General features: G+C 43.1%; 1 protein-coding gene across 3 annotated transcripts in view; it reads left to right on the plus strand.

Moving 5' to 3' along the window:
* NAALADL2 (N-acetylated alpha-linked acidic dipeptidase like 2) overlaps positions 1 to 18,823 on the plus strand; it is a 740,348-nt gene that overhangs the window by 706,938 nt on the left and 14,587 nt on the right. For all 3 annotated transcript variants that reach the window (XM_053390588.1, XM_053390586.1, XM_053390587.1), the window contains one exon: positions 647 to 845. In XM_053390588.1, coding sequence (XP_053246563.1) covers positions 647 to 845 — 199 coding nt within the window. The remainder of the gene's footprint in view (positions 1 to 646; positions 846 to 18,823) is intronic.

The following is an 18,823-nucleotide window of genomic DNA, read 5'->3' on the forward strand; positions in this document are numbered from 1 at the left end:
GGATTTTTAACGCTTGTAAATTATGCTTCTGCCCTGAAGCATTCATGTACTCAAGCTGCCTCGCTTGCTAGAGTGAAACAGGGGTAGCTATGGTGTGAGTAAAATGTTTCACACCTAGTTTATCACTGGGAAGGGAAGGGGTAACTGCCCTTTAACCCAACAGTAGGCAGACGTCTGATTCATGTTAATTTACAAGGCACTTAACAACTTGAGTCTAGGATACCTTAAAGACTGCCTGATTCCTTATAACACTGCCCTGGCCTATCACTGAGGAGTCATTTCTGGTGGCATCCCAGGGCTTAGATGCATGGCTTATAGCCACCAGGAGACAGTCCCCTCTGTGTTGAGTTTCTGGTGCTTGGCCAAGACCTTTTCATTTCAGCAGCAAGTAAGGTTTTTTCTGACTTCATGGTTAATTTTAAGCAATTATCTGAATTTGGAATCTTATTGCACACTGCTTAAGGGCTAGGCATTAAACAGCGTGTAAATATTTGGAACAAATAAACTGCAACCCCAAAGGCCCACCAGTCAGAGCCAAGTGGTTAAGTGTGACTCAGAAGTGTGTTCTACCACAAGTGAGCACGTGGATCTGCCGGTCAGCCTCAGCACATTTTTACCCATAGTGTGTTTCTCTTACTGTTCTCAGATGAACATCTGAATCTTGACCACTTGCTGACAATGGCCAACGCCCTGAGGGAGAGTGCCCAGTTGTTCCAGTCGGATGAGATGCGTCCAGCGAACGACCCGAAGGAGAGAGCTCCCACCCGAGTAAGAATGCTGAACGACGTCTTGCAAAGCCTCGAGAGGAACTTCTTAGTTCCACAGGTCCCTCCAGGATTTTACAGGTAAAAGATTCTTTCCGCTCATTTGCGCCAACCGCTATGGTAATCTTGTTTGTTTTGGCTTTCAGAGCTGCCTTGCCATGCTTGTGTATCTCAGCGAGAAGGCAAGATAAAAGCTCATTTTTCACATTTTCCTAAACAAGAATAATCCTTTCAGGGGGAAAAAATGGCGGGGGAATGAAATTGAAATTAAAGTCATGTCATGGGAAGAGGTGTGATTAGAATGCAATTTGTAACATTTCTGTCGTGGCATCAGTGCTGAGCAGATATACTCCACTAAAGAAACCCAAGGCTTCATGACAGTCTTTTGGAGCAACATAAGGCTTCTCTTGATGGATTTAACCAAATAGTCAATAGATACTACTTGTCATCACAGCTGTGTTTTCCCTCTGCTCTCGGATACAATATTCTTCTGGGAACTGCAGGTGCTACTGCAGGTGCTACTCCAGCTTTCAGGATTGTCTTATGTTCACTTTATTCTCCCCACCAGCTTTGCCTCAGCAGATACACATAGGCAACTCATATGTAGGACATGGTTTTGTATTTTACCTTTGTTAGACACTTTGAGCAGCATTAGGTGGAAAGGCAGGATACAAATACAAATTAACAAAGTGCAAATGTGTGTGTGTGTTATGGGCATTTGGCCATTGTATGGTTAAAAACCATAAGGGACGCAGGTGGCACTGGGGTCTAAACCACTGAGCCTCTTGGGCTTGCTGATCAGAAGGTCGGTGGTTCAAATCCCCATGATGGGGTGAGCTCCCGTTGCTCAGTCCCAGCTCCTGTCAACCTAGCAGTTCAAAAGCACGCCAAAAAGTGCAAGTAGATAAATAGGTAAGACTCTGGTAGGAAGGTAAATGGCGTTTACGTGCGCTGCTCTAGTTTTGGTGTTCCATTGCACCAGAAGCAGCTAAGTCATGCTGGCCACATGACCCGGAAAAACTGTCTGCGGACAAACGCCGGCTCCCTTGGCCTGTAAAACGAGATGAGCACCACAACCCCAGAGTTGTCTGTGACTGGACTTAACCGTCAGGGGTCCTTTACCTTTGCCTATGGTTTAAAAAGTGCACGTATATATTTATCTTCATTTTGTGTTTATGTGTGCTCCTATTTCTTAGCAGATCCATTTTGCTATTGTGGTGAATCACCATTACTGAGGAATGAATAGTTCTATAAATATGTTGCGCCAGATTGAAAGTTCTCAATACCGCCTTGCTTCTTTTTTGCCTTTCAAGAAGTGGGGGGATTGTATGGCTGGGGGGTTGCACTCCCAAGCAGTGCCTTCACCTAGCTGTCATTTTTATTTTTCCAACAATGAGCCTAGAACCAGGGGTGAAGAAATGGGTCCAGATAATTATCTCGTCCACCCACTGTAGCACCGGCCAGCTGTCAATCACCTGATATCTCTATGGCAGACATAGCAGGAACATATAAAACATACCAAAGAGTTTATTAATTTGAAATGCTGTATAATGGGTCACTCTTAATAGCAGCCGCCTGGGCATGATGTAATGGAGAGGTGTCTTGTTTTCCCCAATAGGGATAAAAACAGCACCAGGGAAGTCAATGCTGTGTGGATTAAACTAGCTTTCCGCCAGAGTCACTGCCCCAGTCTATTTTAAACCCTTTGCAGCAACTATTTTTAAGGTGTTTTAAATGTATATACAATGTGGAACAATTCAACTATAGATCTTCTGAGTCATCTGTATTCTGGCCTTAACAGCATGTGCATAACAACGAGATTCAGATCCACAGCCACAAACTATGTATGTCTTAGAGAAGCCATTGGTGGGGTTTGTTTCTGAACACCAGTATGTACACAATATTGATCAGGGGAATAATAATACTGATATACCTTTCCCAGTTGTAAGAACTATGGAGATGATGTGGTATGAACAATCATGAAAAACCCTGTGTATATATATAAAAAATCATTTCATTAATAATTTCAGAGGCCATAAAGTATTTATGGGAGAAAACACCCTTCGTTTTATTTCTCTTGTAATTCTGAAAACTTACCAAATAGCCCTGCATTTCTATTTGCACAAAACGTGTGATCTGTTGAGTCTAATAAGAGTTGGCAGTGCATTTTGTATATTTCAGATTGGGGTTTACCTTTTTTAAAAAACAAACAAAACAATTTTGGTAAAGCAAACAAGGAAGAATTGGTGGGGGTGGGGAGAGAAATCTCTCTCCCACAGTAGAGACCTTGTTTTGCACTGTGTTTCAGCCTGAAGTGGAGATTTACGAGTGAGTTATAAACCTCTGAAATAGTGGTTTATAATGGAAACGCTGGCAGACCTTTAACTATAGCAGCACAAACAGTGCTGCAATAAATACTCGACTTCATCTGTAAACAGAAATTTAGGATGCAGTTTGCAGCCTTGACCTTCAGGCTCCAACTGTGTTTAGATAATTAAGATTCCATAAATACTGTAATTTACTGCCTTCTGAAGGAAGAATATGTGCCCATAATAAAGCACATATTCTCCGGGGTGGGGGGTGGGGGATGAGGATTGCTTCCTGTATATTCATTGGGACTTATGTTCTCCAGTTCAGTCACAGTGCTTGACAAAAGTGTAGGCATTGTTTCTCAATCACCACCAGCAAGCCTAGTCGCCATCATCTGTTTCCAGCATCATAGAACTGCCACTTTTAGTTCAGACGGCAAATCTATTTGAGAAAGAAGGAAGATTTGGTTTGGTGCAATGCTGGATTTGCTCCATCAGTGATGACCAGAAGACATTATTTCGTCTTCCTTTGGCTAATTCACTGGAATTATTTATTTGGCTAAACGGTTTATACGCTGCTTAACTACAGTAGTCTCTAAATGGTTTACAAAGATAAAATACAAAAAAAAAAAATCTGTTAAAACTATAAAATTGAAGTACAATTAAAATGCCTGCTGGTGACGGAGGTTCAGTAGGAAGGTCAGGGCATGTTTGACCTTGACCGGAAGGAAGGTTCATAAAATTGGGCCCACAATTGGGCACCCCAGTTTGTGGTGGATATGGGCTGTGCATCTGAGCCATGTGGAACCACTAACAGCGACTCCCCTGAATACTTCAGTGATTGGGCAGGGAGATAAGGAGTTAGGTGGTCTTGAGGGTATCTTAGACCCAAATTGTTAAGGGCCTTGTAAATTAATACAAGAAACCTGAACCTGGTTTGGTAGTGTATAAGCAGCCCATGCACTAGAATTATATGCTGGCCATAGTCTGTCTCCATCAGTGGTCTAGCTGCACCAGCTGGAGCCTCTGGGCCAGGCCCAAGAAAGGTCCACAATTTAGGGTTATCACTTTTGTTCTGGAATTTTTTTTCATCTGGTGCTGAAGTGACTTCAGAGCAATCCATTACAATCTAATCCAGGCTAACAGAATGGCCCCTCTGAATTTGGCACACATGCGCACTTGCACACACATACACATGAATTTGTAAATATGTGCTTGGCTACCCAGAGCTTAAATATATGACCTTTCATGCACCCTTTCAAACACATGCATTTGGAGAGGACCCCTAACTTGCCAGAGAGAGAGGGGGGAGGGAGAAGACCTCAAATACAGGACAAATTGTATCAGTACAGGATGTAGCAATTTATATTGTTTTATATTGAAATACAGGACAATCCTGTATTATACAGGACCAGTGACAACCCTTCCAAGTATCCAGAAGATACTTCCATATGGTTGGCTCCCACATGGCTCCTGCAATATTTACTTCTCAAATCAACATTGCTCCACTGGTATGTCAATTGTGTAGCCAATGTGATTATTCCAAACAGGCCCTCGGTCATTGTACAGTTGAGATGAATCAATCTGGTTGTGAGGTAAAAGAGTACTCCCATGCAGTACTCCCATGCAGAGCTCCAGTTACTTGGTCCCAGCTCATGCCAACCTAGCAGTTCGAAAGCACACCAGTGCAATTAGATAAATAGGTACCGCAATGGTGGGAAGGTAAATGGTGTTTCTGTGCTTTCTGGTTTCCGTCATGGTGTCCCGCACCAGAAGCGGTTTAGTCATGCTGGCCACATGACCCGGAAAGCTCTGTGGGCAAACAGAGGACAAACGAACAAGCTCTGTGGACAAACTTTTACCTTAGTCTAGTTTGAAATGTCTTGGTGCCAAAGTGACTCATTGAAATCTGGTAAATAAGCCATAAATGCTGGAAGTCAATAGCAGTATCAGGCAGTCAGCACAAGGGACCACAGTGTGAAGAGAGTTCAAGAGACCTAATTCTTACTGAGGGAATCAACCTGAGTCTAGGTAATGGGCAGAGGAATCTGCCAGTTTCGGTTTCTCATCCCGTCCCGTCCCCCCAAAAATCTCTAATTCAGTTAGGAAATATGTTACTTGTTGCATTTCACTCCTCCGTTGCTGATGTGTGATTGTTACATCTCATGTCTGTATTTACTGTACTGTCCCTTTAAGCAAAACTAAGTAGGACTCTGGGGAAATGGGGAAAAATGGGGGCTTCTGAAGCAATTGAGAAGGAGTTCTAGAACTTCTTGAGTTCTCTTTCATGCCTCTGTTAAACTGAGTGTATAATTCTGTCAGAAAATAAAAGTTAACTTGTTCACCAGAGTTTAACCAATACAGGAATCTTAAGCTAAATAATGAATACGTAAATATAGAAGAGCCTCTGTTTGCTACTGTATTTTGCTGCTGATAATAATTTAAAAAGACAGTGCAACAGAAAGGCACCAGAATTTCACCCCATATATATATATATATATATATATATATATATATATATATATATAAAGAGAGAGAGAGAATAAGTTTATGTTGTATTCCAAATTACAATCAACATTTCCCAACATTTCCCCCCGCTCTTGGCCATTGTGCCTTTACATCTCCTAAGAATGTAACAGGGGAAAAGTGTAGCTGGAAACATTCAAATCCACCCTATTTCTATTTTATTTATTTATTGCATTATTCAACCACTCTTTCTTAAACAAGTGATCCCAGGGCACAATGCATCGCATTTAAAATCAAAGTGACAACAAAAGCATTGTTCCAATAAAAGCTTTAGAGCAATATAAAATCAATTAACAGAACCTCTACTCTTCCAAAAGTCAGTTGCAATGGTGTCTGCACAGGCCTGACTTACGGGCTGAATATCTCTGATGGAACTTGTTTTGTTTGCTTGCTTCAGGTAGGCGTGAGTTTCATCCAGCCTTTTGTGCATGTTGTTGTTGTTGTTGTTATGTTCTCATGAATTTCCAACTTTTTTCGCATGGATGTTCTTCTGAGGTCTACCTTCCCCTTATATGAATCCAAGTCTTATTAGCTGTTTTCACTGGCATATTGGCAGACTGGAGCTTCCAAGAATTCTTGGCCACGTTTCTTACCTGATCCTGTTTATTCCACAAAGTGTGTGTTTTCTGTGGGTTGACACTGTTTCTTTGCCTGGAGACAAGGTGACCTGGCATACTCTGAAAAGAATGCTTGGTCTGTGAATTAAGGAGAGGAGAAGTACATTAGCAAAATAAGGAAAAAACATGTCACCTCAATCCCAACCATTTGACCTTACATACTTTCCTCTAGTGCCATCACTGCACTCCTAAACTATCCTGTTTGATGTTGCATTGTAATCCTTGATCCTGGCAATTATGATGTGGCTGTTGATCAGTCCCATTCTAGGCTGGCTGCAAGTGGCAAGTCAAACATTTGATGGACTCCCAAGTCTGAGGAAAGGCCATATCCCCAATACTTCCAACTCCATCCATACTCAGCACTACTCAGGTGTGCTGCGTGGCAGGTGGGATATGGAGGCAGCCAAATGAACTGAAAGAAATGGGTAGAAGGGTGAACATCATCTTCCCTCTGGAAGATTTAAAGATATGTTAACAGTGTTCTGTTGTTGTTGTTGTTGTTTAGTCGTTTAGTTGTGTCCGACTCTTCGTGACCCCATGGACCAGAGCATGCCAGGCACTTCTGTCTTCCACTGTCTCACACAGTTTGGTCAAACTCATGCTGGTAGCTTCGAGAAAACTATCCAACCATCTCGTCCTCTGTCATCCCCTTCTCCTTGTGCCCTCCATCTTTCCCAACATCAGGGTCTTTTCCAGGGAGTCTTCTCTTCTCATGAGGAGGCCAAAGTCTTGAAACCTCAGCTTCAGGATCTGTCCTTCCAGTGAGCACTCAGGGCTGACTTCCTTAAGAATGGATAGGTTTGATCTTCTTGCAGTCCGTGGGACTCTCAAGAGTCTCCTCCAGCACCATAATTCAAAAGCATCAATTCTTCGGTGATCAGCCTTCTTTATGGTCCAGCTTTCACTTCCATACATCACTACTGGGAAAACCATAGCTTTTACTATACGGACCTTTGTTGGCAAGGTAATGTCCGCATATGTCTACTCAAATGTAAGCTTCATTGACTTAAAGGCAACTTAAACTCAGGTAGATGTCTGCAGAATTTCATCCTAAGGTATGTAGTATGGGTGGTTGATGATTACGATTCATTTGTTAGTAGTCACATATTATTCTCCTTTCACAAGCTTCTTAAAGTGATGCACAATTTAAAAAGAAGAAAAACAATTCAAAACAAAACAAAACAGGCACCTATGGCAGAGACAAAATCAGCCGATGGAGGTAGCCTTTCGGAACAAGTTTCTAGAAAGTGCTAATAGCAGACACGTGTCGTATCTCAACAAGAATAGTATTCCACAGAGTAGGGGCAGTGTGGAATCCTGAAACATTTGGAACTTGAAGGAGAAGTTCTCCTGCAGAACATAGTGACAGACTGGGTTTATAAGGGATAAGACAGTCTCTCAAGTAACCTGGTCCTGAGTTGTATATGGTCTTATACGTTAGTACCATCACCTTGAATTTGGCCAAGTAGCAGATAGGCAGCCAGTGCAAATTCTGAAAGGAAGGTGTTTTATGCTGGCAGACATTTGCTCCCACAGTCAACCTAGCTGTCACATTCTGCACCAATTGCAGCCTCTAGACCAACCTCAAGGGTAGCCCCACAAAGTGCACATTGCAGTAATCCAACTGTGAGGTTAATGTGGTGCCCTCCAGATGTTGTTGGATTATAGCTCCCATAGTCCTTGATCATTGACTGTGCTGGTTAAAATGATGAAAATTGTGGTCCAGCAACACCTGACGCACACCATGTTGGCTACTCCTGGTATGTAGAGACTAAGACATTTGGGTAACTGGGTGGGCATGATAATTTCATACTAACACCATGAATTATGCCTGAAACTCGTGACATTTGACTTAATAAGGAACTGAGAAGCAATAGGTACAGTTGCACACATTATTGCTTTACTTTAAACCACCATTGTGGCTTCAGTGTACATTTTCAACAGCTCCAGGCTGCAAAAATGTAGCGTTAATGCTCCTGTTTTTCATGGAATTTGGCAGATTGTGTTCTGTGACTAAAATATTACCTACAAACCCCATGTGTGAAAAATGAAAAACAAAAGTGTTGTTATTGTTTTAATGTTTTAATGTGCACTGGATGTTCTTTCTGTGTTGTGACATGAAAGTGCAACAATTTCACATAGTGCAAACTGACCTCCTAGGTTTAAGGGCAGTTGCCATCACATCTCCTAAAGCTAAGCTGACATTTTTCAGAAAAAAATCCCCCTACCCGACTTTTTCAGATATTTCTCTTTTCCTTTTCATTCTACAATTAGGACACTTAGCAGAATTTCTTTAAATGTTCTCCACCAGTTTCTCTATGGCAGTCGCCATCTTACACACACACTTCTTCTCTGGTGATCACTCGTAGCCGAGTAAGATTGTCTTCCATAAACAGGGTTTTAACAATGAGTCCGTAAGTGATTGTGGAAGCCAATGCTGGATCCACACGTCCTTCTACAGTGGGGACATTGGTTTCCGGACGGGAGTTGATCACAGTGTGGATTTGCCAAGTGTGCCTTCCTCCTAGCACGTTTCTCCCTTGCGTCCTGAGTTCGAGTGTCTTCAAAGCCCATGACACCTTTGGTAAAGGCTGTTCTCCAACTGGAGCGCTTGCAGGCCAGTGTTTCCCAGTTGTCAGTGTTTATACTACATTTTTTTAGATTTGCCTTGAGACAGCCTTTAAACCTCTTTTGTTGACCACCAGCATTACGCTTTCCATTTTTAAGTTCAGAATAGAGTAGTTGCTTTGGAAGACAATCATCAGGCATCCGCACAACATGACCAGTCCAACGAAGTTGATGTTGAAGAATCTCGACACTGGTGATCTTTGCTTCTTCCAGTACACTGATATTAGTTCACCTGTCTTCCCAAGTGATATGTAAAAATTTTCGGAGACACTGTTGATGGAATCTTTCGAGGAGTTGGAGATGGCGTTTATAAGTGGTCCATGTCACACACACACACACACACACACACACACACACACACACACACAATGCCTGGGAACAACAGTAAGGAAACAATCCCATGCACAAGAAGCTGGCACAAAGCAAACCCTTGTAAATTAAGCAGACATAAAGTTAACATAAGTCTTGCTGCACCACTTTTGCCTTCTTCTGTCCCCCTAAGCCCCAACTAAAACAACTGCATGACAGGGGATGTCCTTGCCTGTCCTGTTTCCCTGCCCCTTCCTTAAAGGTACAAAGAAAGACAGAGACCTGAGCCCCTGTGCCTTTAAATTTCCATGGTAGGATTTAATAGAACAGGGAATGTAAAACAGCTGCCTCTTGTCATGCTGATGTGTACCTGCCAGAACACTCTATCCTTCTGCAACTCTTAAGGTAATGGGACCTGCCTTGGATCCATTAAGATGCAGAGGAGGACAGGATATAAATCAAGCATGCAACCCCAAAAAAATACAGAAGGCCTTTTCTCCTGTAACTCAGCGTTTGCCTTAATACACCCTCTGTTGCTTTCCAACCATGCCAAGAAGAGAATGAATCTTAGTGATCTTCAGCATTCAAACCTTACACAGTGAGGGGCAGGCTTTTCAGGCCTTTAGCCGTAAAAAGAATTAAAATGACAACACATGAAAACAAGACATTAAAAAACAGAGCGAGACTCATTTTTAATTTAACCAATGCTTTCCTTGGGTCTCCTATCTGAGCAGGTATGTCACATTTTGGTCTGGCTTGCATAAAAGAAGGGGTGAAACTTTAAAAAGGTAAAGGACCCCTGACAGTTAAGTCCAGTCGCAGACGACTCTGAGGTTGCGAGCGTTTATCTCGCTTTACAGGCTGAGGGAGCCGGCGTATAGCTTCCGGGTCATGTGGCCAGCATGACTAAGCTGTTTCTGGCGAAACCAGAGCAGCGCACGGAAACGCCATTTACCTTCTCGCCAGAGTGGTACCTATTTATCTACTTGCACTTTTTGGCGTGCTTTCGAACTGCTAGGTTGACAGGAGCTGGGACCGAGCAACGGGAGCTCACCCCGTCACGGGGATTCGAACCGCCAACCTTCTGACCAGCAAGCCCAAGGGGCTCAGTGGTTTAGACCACAGCACCACCTGCATTCCTCTGGCAAAACCTAGCAGATCGCAAAATAAATTAACAGTTGTTGTAATCTGAGGCCTCCTTTCAGCTGGAGACTGCAGAGCTAATGGCCTTTCCCCACCTAATAATAATAATAATAATAATAATAATAATAATAATAATAGCCCTGCATATGAGTACAACAGGGTCAGTAGAGGCTTTTGCATGGCTAGAGAATTCATTGAGTGGATCTTACTCCCAGTCAAGTGGGAATTGCATGATACCTTAAATATCTGTAAGAAAGGAAGGGTGGGGAATATCCGTATTTCACAACTCCTTGCTCAAATAATGTTCAGCTTTAGAAACTTAAGCATTTGTCTGTACTCATGACTGAGTGATAGCTAGTTTATGGTTACCAGACGTCCCCGTTTCCCGGTTACAGTCCCCGGATTTATAAATCTGTCCCTGGACAAAATCCGTCCCAGGAATGTCCCCGGATTTCATTTAATGTCCCCGGATTTATATTTTATGTGTTGTAGATTTATTAGTAGGGAATGAATGTTGCTTGGTTGGTTCAATGGCAAATGACACATTATATGGGGAGCTCTGGAGAGGCATAATGGCAGGTGCCATGGCAGTGAACAGCTCCTGAAGCGAGCCAGAACCAACTGTGCTACCAGGCTAGCTCTGGGCTGCTGAGACTGCTGCTGCCGCCGCCACTGCTGAGGGGGAACCAGGGATGCCCGGCGAGTCAACTGAGAGAACCGCTGACCCCCCCCCCCCGTGACCCAAATCAAGCTGGGAGTGAGAGCACCTGGCCGACTGCCCAGTGGTGCTCCAGGGCCATGAAAACCCCAGAGCCAACACAGGGAGAAGGAGGAGAGGAGAAGGAGAAGGAAGAGAGAGAAAGAGAAAGGAGAAAAAAGAGAGGAGCCCCAAACTTGGTGTGCCACTGCCACTCCACAGCCTACTCCACAGTGGCTAGCGCTCCAAGAGAGAAGGCCTGGGCCCAGAGAAAGGCCGCGCGACAAAGGAGACCACAGAAGAGAAGATATTACTTCTTAATTTTTTTAAAAAAAACTTTTTTAATAACTTTTTTTTCTCTTTACAAAAAAAAAAAAAGTGTCCCCGGATTCTTTGAAAAAAAATCTGGTAACCTTAAGCTAGTTGCATGTATCTTGTCTTTCCCCTGTATACTTGCATGGGGGTGGCTACCTTTTGGGGGCCTCTGGGCACACATGCACAGCAAAGAAGCTCTCAATAGGAGCCCGCGAACCCAACAACCAAGCACAAACTGCAAGCTAGTCTATCTATTGGCAACAGAATAGTTCTCCCTCCCAAGCCTAGTTTCAGTGAATGGAGGAGTGAAGAGGAAACTCTATGGCTACCAAAAAAGGCATTTGTGGGCATCCGTGAGCCCCCAGGCACCATGTTGGTGGCCACTGATTATAGGATGCAGCTCTCAATTCTCTGTTTGGGAACAACCACCTGTTGCTAGAGGCTGGGCATAAACACGGCCATTTCGATGCGCTGGTATTTAAAACTCTGTTCGGTTCTGCACTTTAATATTCATCGCTCTTCAAAGAAACAAATTCAGCGCAGAGTCCCCGAGTAATATCGGCTAATCTGATAATGCTCTTACAAATTCCTGCTGTGGTTTTGATCTTTCCTCATTATCACTAATCATGCTGAATCATGCCCTTGCCTAATAAATCCTAGGAAGGGAGAAATTGAGCATAACCTAGTTGAAATGACCCAGAGGTTTTGTACCCAGAAAAGATGCTGAGGGCGAATGAAAGGGAAAGGTCCATAATGAAGCTCAACAGTTTCTTCATGGCAGACGTTATGCTTATGTGAAAACAGCTTCTTTCTTTGTGAACCACAAATTTTTAATGAAACGACATGTGAAACAGAATTAAACCAGTTTTGTCTCTCCATGAGTTTTCCTCGCCTTGCTACTTATTCACAATGCCAATTTTCTGCAAATCTGAACATTAGATCGATTGAATATTAGGGTATAATTAGAATAGAGGGATTTATATGTTTGTGTGTTATTATTTCTGTTGTTTTTCTCCTCTCTTTCATTTCTTCCCTTCCCTTCCCTTCCCTTCCCTTTCTTTTGTTCTTTCTTTCTTTCTTGTTGGATATTTCTGACTTCATTGGTTCTAGATACAATTTTATTGTATTGCGAAAACTTTAATAAAAATCTCAGGGGTGGGGGGAGAACATCAGAAAGCAGCAGTGACCCAGTGAGGGTTGATTTTGAAGCTTTTCTATATGTGAACATATATATAGAAAAATCCATACATAAAAGACAATTCCATATATAAAACAACTAAAAGAATGGAGCAATACCACTGCCTCTCATGATTTGAACACTGGGTGGTATTCAGCTCAGGAGTTATGCTGGTGCAATGACTTTTAGATGTGAAGTGCAAATTCCCCACCTCCTCCTCAGCCAGCATGCCTCGCTGTGCCCCCCATCTTCTCCAGAGGGTTGGGGGAACCCAGAGAGCAGATTTAGGCAGGAGTGGGGTGGGAGAGAGCTTGGATTCACATTGCAAAGCTAAGCTGTTGCACTAGCATAACTCTTTAGTTGAATACCACCCTTTACTTATTTTATTTATTTTTAAACATTTTTATGCTGCTTGATTGTAATAAAACCTCAGAGAGGCTTAGAAAAAAAGTGGTTTACAGTCCACTGATGTAGCCTAGAATTTCACATTACATTGTTGACCTGTAAGACTCAACAATGAGTTTTGCCTCCCTAGGGTGGTTAGGTTCTTCTCCCTTCTGGACAGGCAGTTGTTCAACTGACAGAGCTTCCTTCCCCGATTCTCTCTCCAAACTGAAGAACTGTACTTGCTGGATTATTGCCTTCCATGCAGCTACTGCCCTGTCATTGAGATTTGGGAGCTGGCTGGGAGGTGTTTTGAGACTTTGAACCAGAGAAGGGTGGGGGAGATATTTTAATATCGCAGGTGCATTGCTTTAAATGTTCTCCCACTGGAATTTTGAAGGCATTAAGTGCATTTTTACCCACTGTGAATCGTACCTCACAAGGCTTGGGACAATACTTGCTTGGAATGGCAACCTCCTGGCTTGCGGCGTTAGTACTTGGGACTCAGTGTTTTATGAGGAGATAGGTACGGAATATACTGCTAAGAAACAGCAAGCCTATATCAAAGCAGTGGCTAGAGATAATTCACCAAAAGTAAGGAGAAATCTACTTGAGGAAAACTGTAGTTTTACACTAACAAGTATGAGTAGTATTTCAAAAATCGAAGTTCTTCCTCCCTCTCTCTTTCTCCAAAGGCATCATCATTCTCTCTGTGTTTGATGTTCAGGCATCTCCCTGGTTTGGGTTCCAGCACCTCTCTGGTGGGTGCCATTGCCTCAGAAAGGTGACTTCTTTGCCTAGCACTGCATTTTTTTGTGTGTTTGTGTCCCCCACCTGTATTCCTGAAGAATTATGGCATGTCTGTTCAAGAATATCAGAATGCTACCCACCCAAGATAAGATATGTTGGAAATGTAAGGAAATGGATGGGAATTTCTTTCATATGTGGTGGACCTGTACTAAGATAAAAGCCTTCTGGGACATGATATATAATGAACTGACAAAGGTCTTTAGAAATACTTTTATTAAAAAACCAGAGACGCTTTTACTGCGTATAGTAGGAGAAGAAATTCCTAAAAAGGACATAACTATATTTATGCATGCTACTACAGCTGTGAGGACACTTTTAGCACAGAAATGGAAGCAGCAGGAACTTCCAACTTTGGAAGAAGGGCAGACTAAAGTGATTGAATATGCAGAACTGGCAAAGCTGACAGGGAAGATCCGAAACCAGCATGATGAGCTGTTTGAAAAGGACTGGAGTAAATTTATGCAATATATGAAAGAACATGGTAAACATTTGAAAACGTTGGCAGGTCTTAAAATATTTTGTAATGTTGATATGTGGGACTGGTTTCCAAATACAGAAGTAAATTTATTTAAGGATAAAAAGAAGGTAAATTGGGTGAGATAGGAATGCTAAAACGAAAGGGTATACCTATGAAAGCCAGGGAGTGGGAGGGGGGAATTTGAGGCTCAGGATGAGGAAAGATGTAAGTGATGTTGTGATTTGGTTGGTATGTGACAAAGCATAAAATGAAAATTTAATAAAAAATATGTTTTTTAAAAAAGAATGCTACTCAGTTTGAAGGGTACCTGGACTGCCCTTCAGAGTCCCCTTATGCCACCCTCCTAACTACTATTCTCCTCTGCTGGCTTCTCCAACCACTTTCATGCTCCATTTCACCATTCTCCTGCTCCTACTTGCTCCATCTGCCGTCCCCCCCCCAAAAAAAAATTCTCATTAGGCTGCAACAGGAAGGAGTTCCTTTCTCTTTTCATTCTTAAAAAGATTTATAGCCAGCTTCAGAGGCACCCTGGTGAACCGAAGATGGCAGGTGTGCCTGGAGCCTGCCCCCAGCTATGAATGTTAACAAAAAGGGGGGAAAGGAAGATGTTTCAGTGATTAGCATCCACCCTAGTATTTCCCTGGCGGGTGCCTTGCTTCCTGCTTCACGAGGGCACTTTTAATCTGCTGCCTTCTCTGGCAGTCACACGGAGTCCTTCAAGGTCCCAGATTTACAACCTGAAGTCCACCCCTAATGGTGTCACCGTCTTATAAGTAATGCCAACAAAATATCCCATAACTGAAAGGTGGTTAAGTAGGACAAAGAGTGGAGGGATATCAGTCGGTATTAGTGCTTTTCATTGAGCCCATGGCACAGAGGATGGTCAAAATCAGGGGCCTTGGGCAGGATCACTCCCACGGAGATCGTCCGTGGGCAGGACTGGTGAAGTGTGATGCCGGAAATCTCATCTGCGCATGTCTGCAGTGTCAGAAATCGATTCTGCGCATGCCCAGATGCCGGAAATCGCACCTGCGCAGAAGCAATTTTTGGCGTCTGGACATGCACAGACGTGATTTCTGGTATCTCCGTGGGCTGCATCTAGCCCATGGGCCACACGTTGCTGACCCCTGGTCAAAATGGTGTTTTCTAGTTATATTTTGGTGCTACCTAAGATCCAGACATAACCAGAGAGGTGGGGAGGGGGAGAGAGAAACTGGTGCTATTCTTTCTCCCGTCTAGTGTTTATTGATTTTTTGGGGGGGAGAAATATATTGCTTCTTGTTTGTATTTTGACATTGGTGAGGTTGGAGATTCAACTGCAAATATATTTTCTATTAAAGAAGCTGTGTCGTTGCTGCTACCATCTGTATCAACAGATAATGCAAGAAGTATTGCTTGAGTAACAGTATTAATGGTATTCAAATAGCTTGATGAATGTTCGCAGGAATGTGATATGGATAAAAAGGAAACTTTATACATAGCAGTATCGAGAAGCTGTTTCGGCAGCCAGCCTAACCTAGGCAATATTTAAAGGAAGAAAATATAAATAGCTTGTTAATCTGCATGCACAGTTTACGGTGGGTGCTAAATAACTGTTCAGCAGTAGCAGAAGTAACATATTTGGCTAGATTTAGAAAGCTATGTAAAATACAATGCAATCTTATTAAAAATCCAGCTGCCACGAATGAGGGGGATGGAACTGAAGCTTCCAGATATATCAGAATCAATAGGATCTTCCATGAGGCAGCCCTTTAGATCAGGCATAGGCAAACTCCGGTCCTCCAGATGTTTGGGACTACAGTTCCCATCATCCCTAGCTAACAGGACCAGTGGTCAAGGGTGATGGGAATCTGGAGGGCCGGAGTTTGCCGATGCCTGCTTTAGATAGTTGAAGATGGCGATCATATTTCCTCTCAGTCTCCTCTTTTCCAGGTTAAACACGTCCAGCTCCTTCAACCGCTCCTCATAAGGCTCAGTTTCCAGACTCTTTGTCATTTTGGTTGTCCTCTTCGACCCACACTGGAGCTTGTCAATATCTTTCTTAACCTGTGGTGCCCATAACTGGACACAGTATTCCAGGTGTGGTCTGACCAAGGCAGAATAGAGAGGGACTATGACTATGATTATGACTATGAGGGACGTGGATGGTGCTGTGGGTTAAACCACAGAGCCTAGGACTTGCCAATCAGAAGGTCAGCGGTTCTAATCCCCACAACGCGGTGAGCTCCCGTTGCTCGGTCCCTGCTCCTGCCCACCTAGCAGTTTGAAAGCACGTCTAAGTGCAAGTAGATAAATAGGTACCGCTCTGGTGGGAAGGTAAACGGCATTTCCGTGCACTGCTCTGGTTCGCCAGAAGCGGCTTAGTCATGCTGCCCACATGACCTGGAAGCTGTACACCAGCTCCCTTGGCCAATAAAGTGAGATGAGCTCCGCAACCCCAGAGTCAGTCACAACTGGACCTAATGGTCAGGGGTCCCTTTACCTTTATGACTTCCCTTGGCTGGGGACTCAGCTACATCGCTAAAGAAAAATCACTTTATATGTGTTGTAACATTGTGATACCAGATGGCCCTGTGGAGTCTCGTCTTTTACCAACATGATTTCCCTTTATGAAGTTTAGAACACGTTTTCCTGAAACGCTTTTTTGGTGTGTCTAGATCCAGCCTATGACACTGTACTTCTGTTGATGCTGCCTAGAGTAATATTTGCTCTTTTTTGCTGCTGCATCTCACTGTTGACTCATGTTAAGCTTGTGGTCTACTAAAACACCTAGATCCTTTTCACATGTACAATCCAAGTGTCCCCCATCTTACATATGTGTAGGGCTAATACTCTTATTTCTTCTTTGGCCATCACTTGTAGCCGAGTAAGATTGTCTTCCAAAACAGGGTTTTAGCAGTGAGTCCGTAAGTGACTGTGGAGGCCAGTTCTGGATCCACACGTCCTTCCACAGTGGGGACATAGGTTTCCGGGCGGGAGTTGATCATGGTGAGGGTTTGCCAAGCGTGCCTTCCTCTTAGCACGTTTCTCCCTTTCATCCTGAGTTCGAGTGTCTTCAAAGCCCATGACCCCTTTGGTAAAGGCTGCTCTCTACTTCTGTCAAGTGCTGTGCTGTAGCTGGGCTGAATCTAAGCATGGTGCAGACTGGGTCAGAAACCTGGATGGGAGAATAATCGAAATGCCTTTTAAGATAGGAAATAAATATATTTTATTTGTGTGTGTAAATTTTGTTTATACTTTATTCTAACTCTTTGTAAGCCACCTCTCTGAGAGATTGAGGTGATAAATACCAGTAATAGAAACTATCAGATAAAATGCCCACAGTAAAGAATATAAACCAGAATACAATAAAAACAACCAACAGTAGGATGACTGACTGCCCAAAGTCAACCCCAAAGTATGTGCTTTGCATTCTTTTCTCGAGGAGTGAGATACATATTTGAACCTCTTCTGGTAAACTATTTCAGAGCCTTGGAAGAACCACAAGGAAGGCCTGAGATTCTCTGTGCACAACATACGGGTTACAAATGCGTTAGTGTCATCAAATGTGAATCTGCATTGCCATTAATGCAATGGCATAGCATGGACCAAGGAAGGAGAGGAGATGCTCATAACTTCAGTTGAAAGAAAAGAGCTACATGGCGGGAGAGTAGATTGCCAGGTTACGATGGAGGACAAATTGGATTTTGTTTGTATTTTAATGAGGAACTACCTAATTCACAATTCTTGAACCAAAATGCAAACTGAAACATAACCACCCACTGAAATTTGCACTTTTCTTAATTTTTCAGTGTGTACCCCCCCACACACACAAAATTATGTGTGCAAGAATACAAATATCAGGAGAAAGCAAGCACAAAAGTGCATCTATTACAGAAAGTTACATAGAAAAAGGTATTCTATTGATTGCTAGCAAAAAATGTCTATGTTACAAGTTATTCTAAGATTCTCATTCTTATTCTAAGATTCTCCCTAGTTACAATCTGAAAACAGGCACTGTCCACTTAAAACAGAGGTGGCTAACATTTTTGTTTTATTTACTTATTTATTTATTGCTCAAAGCCCTCCCCCCCTCCTTTACCCTTGGTGTGACCACCCATACTCTTACAGACATGCACTCAAACAGGCACACAGTCTCCACTCCTTTGCTACATAGATGGATTAGGGGAAGCTGACCGGTTCTGCCACACCGGGCTCTGAGCCTAGGGGGCACCACAGGGTGCCACAACTATAACAGAATGGAAGGCGAGGGGCAGACGTAGAATTTTGGCCTTGCACAGGGTGCCTCTGAAATATGAAAGAACAAAATCTGCTTGTGGTTGTTGGTCAATAAGCTGAGGTGTGGGGTTCTTGCCCTCTTCCTTCTCAGCAACTGATTCCTCTGATGGCCAGGAAGGTGATTTGTATCGCTTCAGGGTGATGGACTGGATAGAGTCCATCACCCTGAGATAACTACTCTGCTCTGCTTAATTTTAAATAGGTGGTAACTATTTAAAATTGAAATTAAATAGGTGGTAACTATTTAAAATTCTAACTGGAATTAAATAGGTGGGTTATTTAAATAGGTGGGGTGGCCATTAACCCCCCATCTCAAAATCAGGCAGAACCTGTGATGCTCCAGATCAGTGGCTTAGCGTGGGTTGCCAGCTCCCAGGGCCACACAGAG

Source organism: Podarcis raffonei, chromosome 5 (assembly GCF_027172205.1).
Source record: "Podarcis raffonei isolate rPodRaf1 chromosome 5, rPodRaf1.pri, whole genome shotgun sequence".
NCBI classification, from domain to species: domain Eukaryota; kingdom Metazoa; phylum Chordata; class Lepidosauria; order Squamata; family Lacertidae; genus Podarcis; species Podarcis raffonei.